At 43.6% G+C, this 21,316-nt stretch overlaps 1 protein-coding gene across 10 annotated transcripts; it reads left to right on the plus strand.

Annotated features, from left to right (window-relative positions):
• The first annotated feature begins 10,681 nt into the window (after positions 1-10,681).
• LOC109764783 (vacuolar fusion protein MON1 homolog) lies at positions 10,682-18,843 on the plus strand. 10 transcript variants are annotated; one of them, XM_040392987.2, is made up of 16 exons: positions 10,682-11,125; positions 11,484-11,563; positions 11,663-11,734; positions 11,833-11,872; positions 12,063-12,164; positions 12,288-12,409; positions 12,504-12,636; positions 13,808-13,899; positions 13,975-14,056; positions 14,257-14,321; positions 14,440-14,727; positions 14,813-14,904; positions 16,312-16,376; positions 16,489-16,595; positions 16,676-16,707; positions 18,252-18,843. In XM_040392987.2, exons 1-14 carry the CDS (start codon positions 10,781-10,783, stop codon positions 16,582-16,584), a joined length of 1,674 nt encoding a protein of 557 aa, XP_040248921.2. In that variant the 5' UTR covers positions 10,682-10,780; the 3' UTR covers positions 16,585-16,595; positions 16,676-16,707; positions 18,252-18,843. The 10 variants fall into 10 exon arrangements, with proteins under 10 accessions (XP_040248921.2, XP_040248922.2, XP_073358623.1 ...); XM_040392988.2 differs by having other exon boundaries at positions 18,361-18,843; XM_073502522.1 differs by having other exon boundaries at positions 16,489-16,580.
• Positions 18,844-21,316: the final 2,473 nt, after the last annotated feature.

A 21,316-nucleotide genomic window follows, 5' to 3' on the forward strand; every position in this document is an offset into this window, starting at 1 on the left:
TTAATGCACCTTGGAATCTGAACTTGTGATGGGGAACAACCAAATTGAGCCTTATAAAATGGAAAAATTAAGATTCTGAGATAAGCCCTATAAACCGGAAATGAGGGAGTATATAGATGGATAGAGGGAGTAGCTTTAGTACTATAAATGTTGATATCTTTTGATATAAATTTGGTGAAACTTTGCATAGTTTGACTTTGACAAAAAATTATATGCGGAACAAATTATACTACCCTTTATTACATGCAGCCACCGACCCGCTAGCGCTCCCCAATCACGCGCATGGACGCCTGCTCACAGACGCGCATATTACGGATGCATGGCGCATATCCCGTCATGCAGTTTCAGCTTGCAATTAATTGTGGTAGAAAATGCTATGCATGCATTTTGCTGACGGGCGTGGTTTAGATGCCTTCAAGCCCTTTAAACCCGGGACTGCTATATATATATCTAGATATATATTTAGTGAGTTTAGATATAGCTTAAGATACACTGGGGCACAAAGGACTGTTCTGACAGTGACACACGGTCAAAGATCTTCTTTATTTTCATATTTTGAGTGAACAATGAGTGAATGTACTCCATGAAAAGTTTATAAATATGGCATGTCATGTATGCTTCTTAAAGCTCAAATACAAGAAACGAGAATAAGAAAAAGTTTGTGCCTGAGTATGGAGGGGAAAATTATTCTGCTTTGCCTTATGGTGCTTGTGTTGCTAGGAAATCCCATTCGCGCTGGTAAGAAGTCGATCTCCATGTTCCTATATATGTGTTTCCTTTTTCCTCCCAACCGGAGTAGAACAAATCTTCATGAACATTGTAAACTCAACTTCAGGAGTTTCTTTGGACCCTTTCAATTTGGTATTGTTTCACTGATGTATGTATGTTGTCTACAGAGCATTGCCAAACGCACGATGAACCAGCCCCCCTGTGCACTAATTTTTATTGCCGGAATTACTGCCAGAATGAGTGGAACCATGTCAAGAAAGCCTACTGCACCCACAAGTCTATTTTTTGCCGGCATTGCATATGCGTTGTTTGTGACTAGAGTTGCACTCTAACATCATGTCAAATAATGGACAATGATGTCCAGTAATAAAATCTTCTTGTGACATGTGTGAAAAAACCTTGATCGCCAATTTTAGGTGTTCTGTTTGATTTGATTTTGCCGTACATAATCTTAGATTTAGTGGTTTTGTGTTTGACAGTCCTAGCGGTTAGTAAGTTCGGAAATAACCATATAAAACATAAACAAAGCTCATTGTACCTGCAATCTTCACCGTGGAGGTCCAAGGACATGGTTGTCTGGTAGCCGACGCCACCACTTGTTTTCATGCATTCCATGGAGAATGATTTTTTTTACAAGGAGTAAATACAGAGGCGAACTCATGTGGTTACTGGTGCAAATCCTCATATGCATGATGTGAATAAACTATTGTAAATAGCTGAAAGATCGTGGATGTCGCCTAGAGAGGGGGGGGGTGAATAGGCGCTTTAAAATAATTACGGTTGAGGCTTGAACAAATGCGGAATAAACCTAGCGGCTAATTTGTCAAGCACAAAACCTACAACAACTAGGCTCACCTATGTGCACCAACAACTTATGCTAAGCAAGAAAAACTACTTAGGTGATAGCAAGATATATGACAAGAAACAATATGGCTATCACAAAGTAAAGTGCATAAGTAAAGGGCTCGGGTAAGAGATAACCGAGGCACGCGGAGACGACGATGTATCCCGAAGTTCACACCCTTGCGGATGCTAATCTCCGTTTGGAGCGGTGTGGAGGCACAATGCTCCCCAAGAAGCCACTAGGGCCACCGTAATCTCCTCACGCCCTCGCACAATGCAAGATGCCGTGATTCCACTAAGGGACCCTTGAAGGCGGTCACCGAACCCGTACAAATGGCAACCCTTGGGGGCAGTCACCGAACCCGTACACTTTGGCAACCCTTGGGGGCGGTCACCGGAACCCGTCAAATTGCTCGGGGCGATCTCCACAACCTAATTAGAGACCCCGACGCTTGCCCGGAGCTTTACACCACAATGATTGAGCTCCGAACACCACCAACCGTCTAGGGCGCCCAAGCACCCAAGAGGAACAAGCTCAAGAGTACCAAGCACCCAAGAGTAATAAGCTTTTGAACTTGTAACTTCCACGTATCACCGTGGAGAACTCAAACCGATGCACCAAATGCAATGGCAAGGGCACACAGAGTGCCCAAGTCCTTCTCTCTCAAATCCCACCGAAGCAACTAATGCTAGGGAGGAAAATGAGAGGAAGAACAAAAAGGAGAACACCAAGAACTCCAAGATCTAGATCCAAGGGGTTCCCCTCACATAGAGGAGAAAGTGATTGGTGGAAATGTGGATCTAGATCTCCTCTCTCTTTTCCCTCAAAAACTAGCAAGAATCCATGGAGAGATTGAGAGTTAGCAAGCTCGAAGAAGGTCAACAATGGGGGAAGAATACGAGCTCAAAGGATAAGGTTCATTGGGGAAGAAGACCCCCTTTTATTGGAGGGGGAAAATCCAACCGTTATGCTCACAGCCCGCACCGAGCGGTACTACCGCTAGGGCGGCAGAAGCCCAATGAAACAACACTGCAAACGGGCAACATGGCGGTAGTACTGCAGGAGCGGTACTACCGCCTGCCCTTGCGGAACTACCGCGCGACCACGGAAGTAAAAATAACTGCCGCGCCTACAACCGCTGGAGCTAGCTATGAGAAAAAGGCGGCACGGTACTACCGCTCACAGGGAGCGGTACTACCGCGCAAGGGCGGATGTAAAAAATTACATCCGCACGCAATCAGCGACAGGATGCGAGCAGCGGTACTACCGCTCACCAGGAGCGGTACTACCGTGTAGGATGCGGAAGTAAAAAATTACTTCCGCGCCTACTTCCGTGCGCGCCAGCGTTCTGGGCTAGAGGCAGCGGTACTACCGCTCACAGGAGCGGTACTACCGCTCCCTTGAGCAGTACTACCGCACGCCACAGAGGCTTTAGCACTTGGATGCCTTCAAAACGCAGCTAAAGACAACAGATGGATCCAATAAAACCAGAACTGCCATAACTTCTGCAAATGAGCTCCGAATTGAGCAAACTCAAGCTTGTTGGATATAAGACAACGAGTGGTTATAGTAAGAAGAGGCAGGGGAGGTATGCCTAACACATAGAGGAGTGAAACCTCCAACAGAGAAGAACCGGCATAACCTCCAACATCAAAAACATCATAGAAGATGCAAGTGAACTCCGTTTTCGATGAACTCGAGCTTGTCAACAAGATGACCAAAAGCTCCAAAACTCACAAAGAGAAGCAAACAAGAACCAAGAAAGATGATGCAAGGATGCAATGGTTTGAGCTCTCTACGAATGATACGATCAAGCTACTCATCGAGAGCCCCCCTTGATAGTACGGCAATCGATCCTATAACCCGGTCTCCCAACTACCATCATGAGACCGGTAAAATAGAAAACCTATCAAGGGCAAACCTTTGCCTTGCACATGGTCCACTTGAGCTAGATGAAGACGATCTTGACTCCCTCAAGTTGGACCACCTTTCTTGATTGCGTTGGCTCGATGAAGACTAGTTGATTGCTCCCCCATACTCCACTATGGGTGAGCCACTCTTCCGCACATCTTCACAAGTCCATTGTCACCACAATGGACGACAAGCTTCAAGCATTTGATCTCTTCGTGATGCTTCCTTGAACTTGCACACCGCAACCTAACCCCACAAAGAACTCTCACGAAGATCATGGGTTAGTACACAAAGCATAATTGACAATGCTTACCATACCATGGGATCGCTTGATCCCTCTCGGTACATCTTCTACGCTTTGTGTGTTGATCAACTTGATTCACTCTTTTACTTAGTCTTGATCAACCTCTCACAAGACCAATCTTTAGGTAATTCCTTGAATAGCACCTTGGTCATCACAAACTCTCCTTGAAACCAACAAATGTACTCCAAGAAAAGCCTATGGACAAAACCTTCAAATATAACTCAAGGCAACCATTAGTCCATACAGATTGTCATCAATTACCAAAACCAAACATGGGGGCACCGCATGTTCTTTCAATAGCCCACATAACAGTTATGTCTTGTATTCGTGGACCTTGGCATGGTACGACGGGAAGTGATGGTGAATCCTCTTGTTAAGGAGGGTGTTTTATCTGTATGGACGCCTTTGATCCTTGAGCCATTCCTCGATGACGCCCAGGATCTCCGCCGCATAGTCGCGTCGGAGGTAGGAGGGCATCTTAGGTTGTGGGGGCATGCATGCTACGGATTAACTCACATACTCATCCGGAAGTTGTAAATTACTTATTGTTGAATTTGGAGGACGTTCGTATGGACATTAGAGCGGAGTTAACCTCGTTCTTGACCTACATACTCTTACAGAGAGGGGGGGAGAGGGAGAGAGAGAGAGAGAGGTAGGTAAACGAAACTCCATTACAGGCCGCACTAGGCTCCAATTGGGCTAGCTATCCCACCTCTCCTTCTTCCTCCCTAAAAAATCTTTCCACTGTTAGCCGCCATCAAAATTTGTGCTTAATTGCTTCGTGAACATTCCAAAACAAAAGCAACATGTTGTTGGTTTTTTGCGATTTCTACTATGTTTCATTGTTCGAACAGAGGTGTCAAACATGTCGGTGGGAGTACTCATCTCATTTAAATAAGCCATCATGGCCCATTTTCCTGTTATGAGTCTGTCTTCCTCATAATTTCTCTTCTCCTATTTCTCGTACAACTGTTTTGAAGGGTGGCGCGCTAAAAACCCTCCAAAATTTCCTGCTTCCTTGTCATCTAGATGGCCTGAACTAAATCATGATCTTCAGCCGCCTAATCCATGTAACAGAAAAACCACACACATGTAACATGTGTGTGGTGTTTTTGCACCATTGTTGCAATCTTCGCTTTTTGAGATAAAATGTAGGAAACTTTCGCAACATTTGTAATGCCCGCACACTAAAAAACTTTGGCATTTACGATGTCCACTGACACGTGATGGACTTCCCAGTCAAGCAAGAGAAGTAGTAGTGATAGTTTTTCTTTGCGAGGAAAACTTCCGATCTATTCATCAATTGTCAAGGTAGTACAAAGAACACTAGAAGTAAAAAATCACATCGAGGTCCACAGACCACCTAGCGACGAATACAAGCATTGGAGTGAGCTGAAGGCGTGCCGCCATCGTTGCCCCTCCCTCATTGGAGCCGGGCAAACCTTGTTTTAGTAGACAGTCGGGAAGTCATCATGCTAAGGCCCCATAGGACCAGTGCGCCGGAACAGCAACTGCCGCCGATGAAGAGACGTGTAGATCAGAAGTGTCCAACTTGTAGACAAACAAAGAACGGATCCCCGCGGATCTACCGAAGGCAAACACCAACCGAATCCCATGAGATCCGCTGGAGAAAAGCCTACACACGCCTTCGATGACGCTAGAAACACCACCAGGGCAGGGGCTAGGTGGGGAGAACCCTATTCCATCTTCAGAGAGTCACACCATCTCACCTCTCTAAGCAGGACACAAACCCTAACAAAACTTTTAAAAATAGCAAAAACGGAGCCCTCCCGCCGGCAAGGACAGAGATCCACCACGCCTTCATGGCCCTAAGACCACAGGAGACGAGGTAGACCGGCAGCGGCGCCAGCGGGAGGCACGAGAGACCCCAGGCGGCTGCGTGCCTTGGGTATGACCGAGCAAAGGGGTATGTGGCAGGGATAGTACTAGTGATGGTTTATCGAGCCCTTCTCTGGAACTGGATCTCCAAATTGGTATTCTACATAAGTGTCACATTGTAACGAGAATTTAGGTGAGTGTGATGTCTAGACCGCACATGGTTCTATGCAAGTGAGTTGTTGGTGGGGGTGACCGCCTAGCAGTTGAACATCGCATGAAAAATGAACTCGAATGATAGGCTATTAATAGTTTGATCAGATCACATATATTCAATGTGCATAATTATTTTAGAATATCTCCCAAATTTATATCGACATAGACATAGACAAATATAATCACATTAAATGGATACAATCATAAAAATGAGTAGTTTGTACAAACGAGGGCAGTCACAATGCTAGTGTACTGTGTAATACTCCTACATATTAGCCATGCCACCTACGTAAAAATCTAATGTGGCACACCATTGAGAGGAAAGAGAGAGCAACATTATCTTAATATAGATGTAGATCTTAGCACAAAATTCAAGGCATCTCAAAAAATTCTCTCACAAAAGATATTAAATGAGAGTTGTTTTAGAGACAACACTAAGATATATTCCCTTCGTCTGGGTTTATTAGGCCCCCTCTTATATAGATCTTAGTGCATTGGGGCTGCTATATCAAAAAATATATATATATTTAGTGGTAGACGATATAGCTTAAGCCATAGTGCACTAGGACTGCCCTGACAATGATACGGTCAGAGATCTTGTTGATCTTATTTGAGTGAACTAGCAGTAAATGTTCTCTATAATAAGTCTATAAATATAGTATGTCATGTATGCTTCTTGAAGCCCAAATACTAGAAAGGAGAACATTTCTGCTTTGCCTTATGGTACTTATGCTGCTAGGAAATTGCATTCACGCTGGTATGAAATTGATCTCCCTATACCTATGTATGCGTTTCCTTTTAACTTCCAACGGGAGTGGAACAAGTTATCAGGAATTTTGTCAATTCAACCGCACGAATTTCTTTGGACCCTTTCAGTCTGGAATTGTTTCGCTGATGTATGTATGTTGTCTGCAGAGCATTGCGGAACACTCGATGTACCGGATGTCCCTCTTTGCGGAATGGTTTGTCGGTACTGGTGCGAGAGCACTCGGAGGCACGTCAAGAAAGCCTACTGCATCGGCAAGTCTCTTCTTCACAGTCACTGCGTTTGCGTCGTTTGTGACTAGAGTTGCACTCTAGCATCATGTCAAGCAATGGACATTGATGTGCAGTAATAAAATCTCGTGCGACATGCATGTGAGGACATTGGTCGGCAATTTTTGGTTGTTCTGTTTGATTTGATTTTGCCGTGCATAATCTTAGATTTATTGGTTTTGTGTTTGCTTGGACTTGCTGTTAGTAAGTTTGGAAATAACCATATACAACATGAACCAAGCTTATTGTACTTGCAGTCTTCACCGGAGAGGTAGGAGGCTTCTCCTCTATCAGCATGCCCAGGATGTAACTCACGTACTCGTGCTTCTTGCCGGATTCGGTGGCTCGCTGGACGTTCCCTATGGATCGGCGTGTCCAACAACGACAATTTTGGGTTAAAACTTATACACACAACACATGTGCATGAGATTACACCTTGATGCGACAGGATGCTTGCACTTTGGGTTCCCCATCTGTAGGGCTTTATTCCAACAGACCTTTGGGCAGAGAAGGTCAGACAGATACATGCTGATGCACAACATTTCTAACACTCGGGAATCGATCAGCCCAACGCCTATAACCTGCAACCAGTACAAAAGGGAAGTTAGATAATGTCGTTTCACGTCACACACATCGAATGAGGACCATGTTTACTGAGCCCTTCTTTAGTGATGTTTTACTGAGCCCTTCTCTGCAATCGGATCTTCAAAAGGGGTATTCTACAGTAGTGTCACATCGTAACAACAATTAAGCGAGTGTGATGTTCTAGACCGCACATGGTTCTATACAAGTGAGTTGTTGGTGGGGCTGCCCGCCTGGTAATTGAATAGGACATGAAAAATTAACTCAAATGATAGGATATTTAATAGGTTAGATCAGATCACATATATTCAATGTGCACAATTAATTTTGAGTAGGTCCCAAATTTACATCGGCATAGATATAGACCAATATAACCACATTAAATGGATACAGTCATAAAAAGAGAACTAGTTTGTACAAATGAGGGCAATTACAATGCTACATTGTGTACTATATCTTAGCCATGCAACTAAGCAAAAATCTAATGTGGTACCCTATGAGGAAAGAGAGAGCAACCTTACCTTAATCTACATATAGATCTTGGTAGAAAATCCAAGACATTTCAACAAAATTCTCTCACAGAAGACATTAAATGAGGGTTGTATTAGATACAACACTAAGATATAGGAAATCCAATTCGGCTCTTGGAAGCATATGCTCCTGCCCATCAAAAATATTTTTTGCAGACGTCCAAAAAAGTTGGAAAAAAATAGATGTATTCATTGTCACACTAAAATTCTACCTGCAAATTTTTAGGAGGAAAGATTAAGTATTTTGATCTGTGCAAAAAAAACAAGTCGAATGACAATGTTACCTCCAAATATTACACTTTTTTTGCACCGACGAAGCACCGTCATCCCGTTTCGCATGAAAATTATCAAGCACACTCATTACACTAACAAAAACATCTACAAAAAAAATCAGAATTTTTAAATTTTATTTACTACTGAATTTACTGTTCATCAGGGAGCATATGCACCCCAGAGCCAAAACGGCCCTCCCAACCATAGGCCCATATAAAACAGTTCATCCATGGGCCCATATGCTCGTGCCTTGGGCTGGCTCGGGTGCAAAATTTGCGTTGCCCGCCAAGGATCCATGGGCCCATATGCTCGTGCAGGCAGTGGCCGAGCTTCACTAGGGCCAAGGGGGGCTATGGCCCCCTCCTACCCTAGAGAAAGTATATGAAATAGGGATACTCGTTTCTGAGCCAGGCTGATTCGTCAACGGCACAGACACAATCTACTGTTCTTTGCTCTGTTTTTTGTTTTCCGAAAGACTGCAGGAGAGCTACTGTAATAATTCCATTGAAGAAGAAGAGAGGCCGATGGCCTGGTACAAGTGTTAACCTGAACCAAAAGAACCAAAAAGAAGGGCACAAGAAAAATACATCAGGAGCTGAGCTTTGCTCAAAGCTTCCACTACGACCAGCAGCACACTAGTCCAGCTCAACCTGGGTCCAAGGGAATGGGACAACCTGCAAGTTTCCAGGCTACTACCTCATCTCTGATCCTTACGATCAAAGCCGGCATCGGGAGTTCCTTTAGGTGGAAAATTCTTCTATTTTGCTCAAGCCAGATTTCCTAACAGTTTAGGGTCGTCAAACCCCTTGCACCTTTACAGCTTGCCATCTCTGTTCTGTCACCTAAATCATGAGATAGAGACCTCAATGTTCCCGACTTCCGGGGAGAACGATGGCAGACTAGCCGTGTTGGAGAAGGTTTCCCAAATCCGCTTTGACCATTTGCATTCAGAGAGCAAATGCAAGGTAGTCTCAAGGCATCACATGCATAGAGGGCAAAAATAGTTATTTTCCCAGCCTCTTAACAGTCGCATGTCCGCAGTAAGGATCTTTCATTCCATAGCCATCCAGAGGAAGATCTTGCATTTGGCAGGCGTCCAAACTATCCAAACAGAGTTGTATAGCTTGGATCTAGTAATTCTCAAGCTGGAAGTGGTATGCCAAACTTGCAGAATAAACCCTATCAGCCGTAAGCTTCCAAATAATTTGATCATTCACCGCTGGAGCTAGGGTGATGTGCTGAAGAAGATTTGCAAAAATAAGCAGCTCTTCCGTCATGTCATCCGTCCAGACGCGTTCCAGATTGTGAACCCAATTATCAAGTTTCAGCGCATCAGCCACCATTCTGCTCTTACGAGCAAGAGCAAGAGCAGAATCAATGAAAAGGGCAGGGGCTACACTTGTCGTCACCAATCCGTTTAGCCATGAATCCTTCGAAAACAGGGTTGTTTTACCATTTGTCAGTGGTCACCCTTGATGTTGTTGCAAACATGGCGAAGTCATCGTCATCACATGGGTCCAGCAGACCCAGGGTAGGCAAATGCGAGGGTGTCCATCTTAGCCACAACCTACGTAGATGGAGAGCTCCACTTAATGTGTTCATATCCTGAAGGCCAAGACCACCTAGGAGTTTCGGACGGCAGACCACATCCCATCGAACTCTACAATTTCCTCCATTGCATTTATTCTCACCACACCAGAACCAAGCTCTTGTGCGCTGGTCGAACCACATGGGTGGCCGATGTGTGGTCAGTAGGTAAACCGGTAGAGACCTTATCACTGCCTCTGCTTCTGGCCTCCCCTGCAAATTAATCAATCTAAAATGTCAGCGCTCTACGCCCCAAATTTATTAACAGTTGTATGTTGTATTGAATGCCCTGCCTCAAAGAACAATTAAGCATTTTTTTCAGTACGCACTGAGCATCTGCAAACCATCTCGGTGTTCTCCTGCATTGATTTGGTCCTCTCGATGTTCAGCTGCTCATCCATACCTAACCAAAGATTTGGTCCCACGAATACAAGTTGTAGAAATCGCATGCATCACCAAGAAAGATGTAAATACAGGATAATATGTTTATTCATCAATTTACTAATATTTATCAGGCGATCCATCGGGTGCCCATGCGCATGAACTTGTACCCATTCCTTACCCACGGCTAATCGGGTTACCATGGATAAGACCCATGGGCGAATTTAGCGACCCATACCCTACCCATTCGGGTCGGGTGCCCATGGGCACCTGGACCATGGGTCAGATTGCCGGGTTGAGGCACCATGCAACTTAGCCCATCCATTTCTCAAAAAGAAAAAAATCAACTTAACCCATCCGTATCTGCCCTCCAATCCTAATCGAACGGCCGACCGTGAATCTAAGCAAAATCACCTCAGTACTTGGCCATTTCTCTCATTTCTCAGCGAGCTGGCCGAGTCGTTTCTCTCCCGTGCCCGCCGCGGAGGAGAAGGACGGCCGCCGCAGCGGAGAAGCTCCGGTCCCTTCCCCCCGGCCTCCCCCCCCGTGTCCATGGATCCAGCCCCCGACGACGAGAACCCCCTCGCCGCCCTCTCTCTCCGCGGCTCCGACCTGCCCGCGCACTTCGCTGCCGGCCACGATATCGACGAGGACGATGGATATGCGACGGCCGCGTCCAGGGGCGGGAGCAGCGTGGCCGCCGCGTGGACGAAGGGGCACGATGAAGAGGAAGGGGGCGCCGGCCCTCCCAGCCCCAGCAGCAGCGGCTACGCCGGCGAACGGGGCAGCAGCTTCGCCTCCAGCACGGGCGCCGGCGGCATCGAGGAGCCCGACGCCGCTCCACCCCTCTGCCCCGGCGCCGAGGACTGGGCGCAGGGCAAGAAGCACGCTGACGAGGTGTTCCTCAGCTTAAATCATTCTATGATTGATCTCCTTACACTACACGCAGTCACGCACCATTGTGATTCACCTACACATGGAGTCTTGTTTGTCTCTTGAGCTACATCAATCGTCTAATTATGAATTATTTACCCCTCAATTCATTCTTCATTGGTAATTTGGATGCCCAGCGATGACACTAGTTAAGTAGCTTCATTGGTAATTATGTACCTTTAGTGATGATGCGTATCCATGCTCATCCGTAATTTCGTAAATGTATTTACTCATCTAAAAACTACCAAACTCGTAAATGTTTTACCCTAGTTGCTACTGCTGGAGTTGTACCCTGAGTGTGTTCCTTTACTCGATGTTCCAGGATGATGGTTCAGCTTCATGGAGGAAGAGGAAAAAGCATTTCTTCATCTTGAGCCATTCCGGCAAGCCAATATACTCTAGGTAAGGTAAGATCACTTATGCAAAAATGATTCATGATAGAGTTTACCAGGAACTCAAAACGATAACATGCCATTTCCCTCATCTTATTTGACTTCCTAGGTATGGAGATGAGCACAAGTTAGCTGGGTTTTCTGCTACATTGCAGGCGATTGTTTCTTTTGTTGAGAACACGTATGCAATGATTAGATTTGACTGCCTTAACCTTTTCCTGTGGGGTGTCGGCTGTGCTGATTTGTTCCTCTTGGTGATATTCTTTTGTTTTTATCCAGCGCTGACCATATCAAATTTGTGAGAGCTGGAAAACATCAGGTCAAGTGGCCTTCCTTGTCCAAAATTTACTCTGTTCATTTAATATTAGTTCAGAAGGACAATGCATGCGTTCTTCGATCGAGGCCTGAACAATCAGACACCACTTAAGATGGACATTTCACTTGCAAACCCTTTTATGTACTAACTGTATTATACTACTAAATTGATTGTACACTCTCCTTCCTTACAGATAGTTTTCCTTGTCAAAGGTCCTATATATTTAGTTTGTATAAGCTGCACCGAAGAGTCATTTGAAGGATTGAGGGGACAACTAGAGCTCATGTATGGTCAGGTGCTTCCACTGCTGCATTCATCTTAACACATCTGAATTTCTTCTATTTTTATTATGATTGTTGTACAGCCATGTGTTTCCATACCTATCCTGATTTCTCTGTCTGAAATCACAAACTTGCAGATGTTGCTTATTTTGACAAAGTCGGTCAACAGGTGCTTTGAGAAGAATCCCAAATTCGATATGGCACCACTTTTAGGTGGCACAGATGCGGTTTTCCGATCTCTTATACGTGCGTTCAGCTGGTCAGCTTGTTTCCTTTTCCTTTCCACTTATCTCATCTTAATTCATTTTGGACTTTAGTGCTTAAAATTGATATCTTACTGAACCATTACACAGGAATCCTGCTACATTTCTTCATGCATACACATGCCTTCCCCTCGCCCAAGCAACAAGACAGGCTGCTAGTGCAGCTTTGCAGGACATTGCTGATTCAGGAGTTCTATTTGGACTGTTGATGTGTGATCACAAGGTTTGTCCAATTTCCTGCCATGACTTTCATTTTGATACTAACCCCATTTGACGTATTCATCTTACTGTGCTGAGGCTATGCTTATTTGGTAAGATGTACTCCCTCTGTCCCATAATATAAGAGAGTTTTTTACCCTAGTGTAGTGTAAAAAACGCTCTTATATTATGGGACGGAGGGAGTAACACTTTTCTTATTATAGTTACTTCTGAACACTCTTTAGGTGCCACTCGAACTTTCTACAGCTTTATATAACATGAGCATAAAACTTATTTTATCGTCAGTCAGTTACGTCTTGTACCATATCCAAAATGATATTCCACATTTCTGAGAACTTCCGTAGAAAGCTTGCCATTTGTGTTCTTTGGTATCCCCATATTAGAATCTTCGATCTCTCCAGTAGAGTTGATGGCTTTTCTCCAGTAGTATACGGCTTTTGAGCTTGTAGCTTGACAAAGGGTGCCAGTACCATTATAGATTGCTCCTTCTAGTGCTATTATTTGTTATTGTGTGCTTCTGGCATCCGATCAGAAGGCACCAAACTTTATTGCTACTGTTTGGAGACATTTAACGTAAATCATTTATTTTCCTTAGTCCTATGTGTCCGTTTTTGTGAGAGCTACATTCATTTTTAATTTCAGGTTTGTCCAATTTCCTGTCAGAACTTCCATTGTGCTACTTAGTTCACTTGACTCTTTAATCATACTGTGCTCATCCGGCTTATGTGCTAAAATGCCACTTGACATTTCTAAAGGTTCATACAACAGTATCATTAATCTTAATTTATCGCCAGTTAATCAGTTACGTCTTTCACCGTATCCAAGCTGATATACCACATTTCTGAGAAATTCTGTACAAAGCCTGCCACTTTTGTTCTTTGGTATCAGATGTTTTCAATTTCTCCAGCAGAGTCAATGACGTCCGTGCTCTGTAGCTTGGCAAACGGTACCAGTACCAATTTAGATTGCTCCTTGCTCATGCTAATGGTAGTTATTATGTAATTCTAGCCAATTGCATCTGCGATCCCATCACGAGACACAGAACTTTGCCATGCCAAATATTGCACTTATGATTGCAACTTTGCTAGTCTATGGAGATGGATAACGTAAATCATTTATTTTCCTTAGTCCTCTGCATTCATATTTCTGAGAGCTACATCTTGGTTAATTTTCAGGTTATTAGTCTTGTGGGAGCACAAAAGGCAACTTTGCATCCTGATGATATATTACTACTTGCAAATTTCATATTATCCTCCGAATCTTTTAGGTAATCTTCACATACTATCTCAAATGAAAAACCTTGACCTGCAACCATCTTACAAGTTTGGTCTGTTTAATGCAGGACTTCGGAGTCTTTTTCACCCATATGCTTGCCAAGATACAGTCCTATGGCCTACCTATACGCTTATGTTCATTTTTTTGATGTGAGTAAAACAGGTGCATCTGAATATGCATGTTCACGTCAGTGTGCCGGCAATATCTTCGTTATGAGAATCATGATGCATGTCTTACGACACAGATGGAAACTTGTAGAAGTTTATATGCAGTGCCGATCATATTTTATTTTTAGTTTAGGTTTGAGAAAGTCATTTTATTATATTAACTAATCTCTTCTCCATGGCAGGAAAATACTTACTTGACTCTTCTTACTCCGAGATCAGATGCCTTTTTTGATTTGAAAGATTCAAGGTGAGCTGCACAATAAAATGTCGAATACTCGGTTAAAATATTCACAAGATACTGAGTGCACGCTGCCTAACATGTACTATGGAACTGAGGCAACTATTCTTTTCTGAACAATGTCTAGGGCCCGTATTCAGGATGTTATATTGAAATCGAATGTCCTTCTTGAAGTACAAAGGTCTTTACATGAAAATGTACTGCGTGTTGAAGATGTCCCTATTGATCTTTCTTCTCAATCTACATCAGCTCCTGCACAGTCTTCTCAAGGCCTAAATTCTCAACCGTTGTCTTCTGATGAGGTAATTGGTGGACCAGCTGGACTGTGGCATTTTATATACAGAAGTGTTTATCTTGACCAGTATGTATCGTCTGAGTTCCCCTTGCCCATAAGAAATCCAAAGCAACAGAAGAGGTATTGAATATTGATGACAGTACTACTACATTATTTACTTCCGTATTACTGAACCGTCTTTTGAGAGAAAACCTGGTGTGTGCAGATTGTACAAGGCTTATCAAAAGGTTTATGCTTCCATGCATGATAAAGCAACTGGTCCACACAGAACTCAATTCAGAAAAGATGAGGATTATGGTGAGTTGCCCAGGCACACTCCACATCTTACTTCGTGTGTTTGGAATTTTTTGACAGATCTGATTGTTTCAGTTAGTTGATTCCTCCAAGTTAAAAATTGAGATGGCAAATTCTGACTTCAGATTTTTAAGCATGGCAAATTGAACATTTTTATGGTAAACTATGTTGTCACGAGGATGGCAAATTTAGCTAGCATGGCAATTCCTGGAAAAAAACTGAAGATGCAAGGATTCGCCATGCTTGTTAAAGGAAATTGTCATCCTCGCGACAACATAATTTGCCATCTTGGGCGTTCATTTTGCCATGCTAAAAATCTGACGTTTGATTTCTAACGAAATCCTTATATGATGTGTAGGTAGCAACTATAGAAATATGCAATTCGTTCTTAGTGTATTTTTCTGCTCCGATAGCCAATTAGCCACTACTAAGATGCCCGTTGGGATCTAGATATCATCACATCAAATCATTTATCTGGAAACAAAGGTATGTATAAATTGAATTTGCAGAATAATAAAGACAGATTTGATCAAGCTCCACTCATGTCCATAACTCTATGTCAGTGTCTGGGAGCATAGTTGAACTAGAAACTACTCCCTCCGTTCCCAAATATTTGTCTTTCTAGAGATTTCAACAAGTGACTACATACGGAGTAAAATGAGTGAATCTACACTCTAAAATATGTCTACATACATCCGCATATTGTGTCCATTTGAAATGCCTAGAAAGACAAATATTTAGGAACGGAGGGAGTATATAAGATTTTAGTTCGACTATTGTTGTACCTGGAGCCAGTTATAGGGACGAAAGTCGTGGCCATTTAATGACATGTTCTACCTTCGAGAGATATGAAACTATTACCTTTATATTCTAGTTGCTATGTGATTCTAATACCCACACAGATCTATTCACATAACACAGTTGTGCGATCTGAACTTCTGCAAGCATAGCGCTGTGAAAAAAAAAAAACTTCTGCAGTCTTAGCTATTTAAGCAAACACTACTCTGAAACCAGCAGGGGCATGCAGTATGCAGGGAAATAATAGCTTGTGGGAGTACATCTTTACTTTAAGATCGGTTTTGAACGTTTGCAAATACAGCCAAAGGTGCAGTATGCTGTTCTATTTTACGTTGAATTGAAACCACTTAATGCAAAGACCTAGAACCGTCAGAGGATCAGTAGAATAATCCATTCTGTTCACATAGGCGCATGCCTGTAGCTGTAGGGAGCATAACTGGTAGCTGTTACGAGCCGGCAGATATCTCATTGCTTGCTGCAGTTGTGGTTCTGTGGCATTGATGTCCCAGGAATACCTGCACTGTCGAAGTTACTAGCTCAAGCATGCTGTTTCCTGTTTGCCTAAGCGTTTCAAGTTATTTTGTTACACAACCAATTTCCCTTTTGTTGCAGTTATGTTTAGCTGGATAACCCAGGATTTTGAGCTGTATGCAGCCTTCAGTCCACTGGCTGACAAGGTTGGCATCTATCTGCCTACATACAGTTCAGCGATGCGATCAATGCATCATTTATAGTAATACTGTCCTGATGTATGTAATCTTACTTTGGGTACACACATTTTGCTTGCAGACCCAAGCGATCAAGGTATGCAACAGAGTATGCCAGTGGATCATGGATCTACAAGACAGAGTGTTCATACACGGAGAAAGCACCATTGCCTGGTGATATTTTGTCTTGTATGTAAACTCGTGTACTTTTGTTTTTGCTTCTTTCGTCGAAAATTTTCATGATTCATGTGCTTAACATGCTGACACAGGCAATACCATCACTGTTGGGGAGATGTATGAGGTTTGTCTCTCTCTTTAACACCATTACAAATGTAAATGTGGCCCTTTCTTTATTGAGTGAATTCCGGTTTTTACCCTTTATTTTGACATTTTTGACACTAATTACCCCATTTAGCGAGATTTCATCCATTTTACCCCATTTAGCAAAAGTGTTACCACAATTTACCTTGTTTAAAATTTTCTGAGCATTCTGACCGGTGGGTCATAATTGTCAGGTCTAGCGCTGGCATGCCACGTCGTTGGTTTTTCCTGCTTATTTTTCTCACTGCTGAACCGGGCCGCGCAGGACACATCTTCTCCCAACCGGCTCGACACGATGAAGATCACTCACATCACATCAAACGCACAACGCCCGAGTCAGCCGCGCGCCACGCTCGCCTCCAGTCACTTCTAGCTTGAGTTTCCTGCCCCCAATCGATTGCATCGCCTGTCTAGGCTTCCGACCGAACGCACTCGTCAGGCTCGCTTGAACCTAGGGTTAGGAATTGTCAGGCAGCGGCGACAGCGGCAGCGATGGGTGTTGAGGGGCCGGCGATTTCTTACCTCCACGAGCAGGGCCGTATGGGCCGTGACATGAAGGTAGGAAATGACCCCGTGGATTCCTATGGCTCCATCAAGCTCGCCGAAAGCGGGCTGGGCACGTGCATGTACGTGACCCGCTGCACTCAGTTCTTCTTCTTACTTTGGCGAGGGACCTCATTATTGGTTTTGAAACGCTAGCTAGATCGATTCACCAGGACCAAACCTGCAAGCTAGCTAGACAAGGAAGCTAGCACAGGTGGATTGATGAACAGTGCCACATGCACATGCACGCGTACGTGAACCTGGGCTTTGCACTAGCGCTACATCCGATCGGTCGAAGAACAACTGCTTAGACTTTCCACAGTGGGAGTAACATAGATAGTAACATCACACATATCTAGATTAAATAGATGATGTGGCATGCAATAAATAAAGAGAGAGATGAAAGTGATAACATAGTTAGTTACTACTAATATGAGTAACATCACACATATCAAGGCAAGATGTGTCTATAGCCTAATAAATAAAGTGCTTCATGTTACCACACATATGTTACTCCCCACTATAGAGGTAGTAACATAGACTAGTAACATGTATATAGCACCTAACCCTAGCCAAACGAAGCCTATAGGTATCCTATGTGAGGACTGCCTCCTGCCCTAGTCGGACGTGGACATCGTGGTTTATTCCAATAATCATCAGGCTGTGCTCAGTTGATGGCGGGTCTGTGATGACGGTGCGATCATGTCGGGCCTGGCCTGTCGGGAGAAGCTAGGAGGACCGGTTCAATAGGGAGAAAAATAGACAGAAAAAAATCGTCCATGTGCCATGCCAGCTAGGCCTGATAATTGGGACCAGCCAGTCAGAACGGATACAAAATTTTAAACAGGGTAAATTATGGGAAATTTTTGCTAAATGGGGTAAAACGGATGAAATCTGGCTAAATAGGGTAATTAGTGACACAAATGTCAAGATAGGGGGTAAAAACTGAAATTCACTTCTTTATTCATGATCATTGTTCAGGACAAGTTAAGGCCAATAATTGGTTTTTATTTGTATCTTGTCGATGCTGCGATCCATCGGGCGCCATTCCTTATTTCTGTAACTTTCTAATTCCCCGGTTTGGCGATAGTACATGATTGATGCCTGAGATAAGTCTGAAAATACACTAGTTTCAAGTAGCTTCGACGAGTAGAAAATGTTGGCGAGGGAGAGAAGAGGTGCTACCATGGCCCCCCAACCCATCGAGAGCCTGAAGGCGCCGATATGACAGGCTTGGGGACCGGCTGCACCTGCTGCGGTTTGCGCCACCGCGCCTGCCCTGCCACCAGCAGGTTCTCCAGCAGACGCCACACCTCCATCACTGCCTGCAGTAGCTGCCCCTGCTATGTACTCCGTCCGTCCCATAATGTAAGACGTTTTTGCGAGCCAACAGAGCTTGGAAAAACGTCTTATATTGTGGGACAGAGAAAGTATTGTATTGTACTTAACATTGTCTGGAATTAGGCGTACTTGAGGAATTACTTCTCTGTGTTGGTCTGTGCATACTTGTCAAAGTACACATCATAGTTGGAGGATAAGGCAAGGGTTATTTTATCCAACATGGTTGGCAGCATGATCTACGGATTGGTCCTCCGTCACCATAAGCGATCTATAATCTCTTTATGATTACTACTTTTCGCATTTTTTATGTTTTTTTCTTTTGCGAACCTGTTGCGGCTGTGTGCATCTTACTTATGCAGAGATCCGGTGTAATGCTCGAATCTATTGAGTAATAAGGCGCTCGTTATCGGAAAAGCCTCATGAAACCTTGCTGAGAAGTTAAGCTAGTAAAATTATGCGAAATAATAATGTAGGCATGCATGAGTGTCCAATCTTAATCGCAGCTTGTTAATGTATATCCTTTACATAGCACAACAGGTCTGTCCCTGTGCAATACTTGTACGTACGTACGAGCCGGCCTAAACTATGCCCAGTTGCAGTTTTGGAGATGCATCTTTAATTAGACAGGTTCAAAGCACAACACAGAAGTTGATTCCAGCACCCAACGCGGATCGTGCACGCTAGAAACGTCTTGGGAGTTGGGAGGCATCTTGACGCGCAGAGGCAGGTGGTGCCATCACGCGCTTCAAAGCTCTACTGTTAACTCGAGTAGCAACATTTTTTGTTCAATAAAAAAGGAGTGTCAATTTTTTTTGTGAAGGGCAGCAGTATACGTGTAAGTAGCATCATTTTCGGTGAAGCACCTGCTGCGGGTCTTGGAAAGCATGTGCTCCCTCCGTTTCTAAATATAAATTTTTTTTAGGAATTTTAATATGAACTATATATGAAGTAAAATGAGTGAATCTACACTCTAGAATATGTCTATATACATTTGTATATAGTTGAATATATATATGGACGCGGGAGGGTTTTTTATGCCTTAACAACATCTTTTATTCAATAATAAATACAGAGCAACCCCACGTCCACGGGAACGATCGTGAACGGCACTGATCTCAAACAACAACAGTACACAACTGAATTTGAAAAGAAGAACTACAATGAGGAGATCGATGCGCAACATCATGACTAACAGTACTTTCAAAGGCGTACTTCATCAGGGAACTGACTTCAGCGAATCATGAAGCACGAGTTAGAAATGCAGTTGCAGTTAGGATTCGTGCATGCAGTCCACTGGCATGATTGCATACAGTAGTACCGCCGCTGTTGCACTCCCTCCTCAGTCACCATGACGATGGTCTCGTTTGAAACCCGCGGCAGGCGAGCCATGGCCGTTGGAGCCACCGCGAGCTGCAAAAGCACCATTGCAGCCACCAGGGCCACCATGCCGACTGCCTTGTTGCCAATCTTCATACTGCGAGCTTGACTAGCGAGTTGTGATTTGGTAGGTTTGTTCGTGTGTCTGATCTGCTCAGCTCCTATCGTCCTCTGCCCTTTTATAGGCAGCGGCGGCGAGATAAGATCGGAGCCTGCTCTCAAACTAAAATTATGTGAACCGGTTTTAAATACATCTTGGAGATTGATGGCAGTACCAACGGATACAAAACATGGGAGTATGGGATGATGGGTGTGATTGCCATGTGATTTTCTTTTGCCTTTTGGCTCTTGGTATCATTGGGAAGGGTTACATGCATTGTTACAAGCACGTTGTGAGAGGCAGCGTCACCAACGATGCGCCGCAAGACGCGGATCTTGTGGCCTAAACCGGCTAACAGTTTAACGAATCTCAATGGGCACTAGTAAGAAACTGACTCCACTTCACTCCAAATGAGCTAGACTAACAGATTAACTACTGACTCCACTTCACTTCACTGTCAGGCAATTTGGCCTAAGCCGCTCATTTGGGGTAATGTCAACAGACAATTATATTACAACAAAAATTCATCACACACCATCACAGTCAGCAGTGTGACCCACTAGTACCACTAGTACAGAAAAGCCGATTAATAGCATGAGTGGCGCGGGGCATGCCCACTGGTTTGGTGCCACTGGTAACAGGTTACCACTGACGTGCCAGCCCCACGCCAATGGTAACAGTTACTAGTGCCGTGCCTAAACCAACAAACCACTAATATTCCAGATAGCAGTTATTTGAATAACATTTCAAAGTTATCTAAATCATCTTAGAACTATTGGATGAACAAAGACATAGTTTGAGTCATGTATTTAAATGAGCTATAAATTACATTTTATTAATATGAGATATTTAAAATTGTGTTAGAATATCATGAAATCCTTTATATGCTTCCAATAATATTACAAAACTACCATAATTATATCATATTATTTGAATGAGTAAAATACCTACTCAAAGTTCAGACATGCATGTGTATATGCGAGGACCCTGGTTAGCCTACTTATGTTCACATACGTGACACAACGAAACTCTATAAACCTAAAAACATGTTCAAAACAAAGTGTAAACACCTAAATCCGAATTCTGAACTGTAAACTAAATCCAAATGAATTCGAGGGTATAGATTGATTACGAGTAAACTTAGTACTGCAGATGCTAAACAAGTACTCTAGTCACTGACCGGTGCCAAACAAGCGACAACCAGTAGTTTGTGTTGAAATATATTGTC

The sequence above is a fragment of the Aegilops tauschii genome, chromosome 6 (genome assembly GCF_002575655.3).
Source record: "Aegilops tauschii subsp. strangulata cultivar AL8/78 chromosome 6, Aet v6.0, whole genome shotgun sequence".
In the NCBI taxonomy this organism is placed as follows: domain Eukaryota; kingdom Viridiplantae; phylum Streptophyta; class Magnoliopsida; order Poales; family Poaceae; genus Aegilops; species Aegilops tauschii.

Excerpts from the sequence above, each read along its gene's own strand:
- LOC109764783 (XM_073502521.1), top strand. The coding sequence starts at position 10,781 with ATGGATCCAGCCCCCGACGACGAGAACCCCCTCGCCGCCCTCTCTCTC. Across the intron at positions 14,057-14,256 it reads CTTATGTTCATTTTTTTGAT|GAAAATACTTACTTGACTCT; the intron begins GTGAGTAAAACA and ends TCTCCATGGCAG. Across the intron at positions 14,322-14,439 it reads TTTGATTTGAAAGATTCAAG|GGCCCGTATTCAGGATGTTA; the intron begins GTGAGCTGCACA and ends AACAATGTCTAG.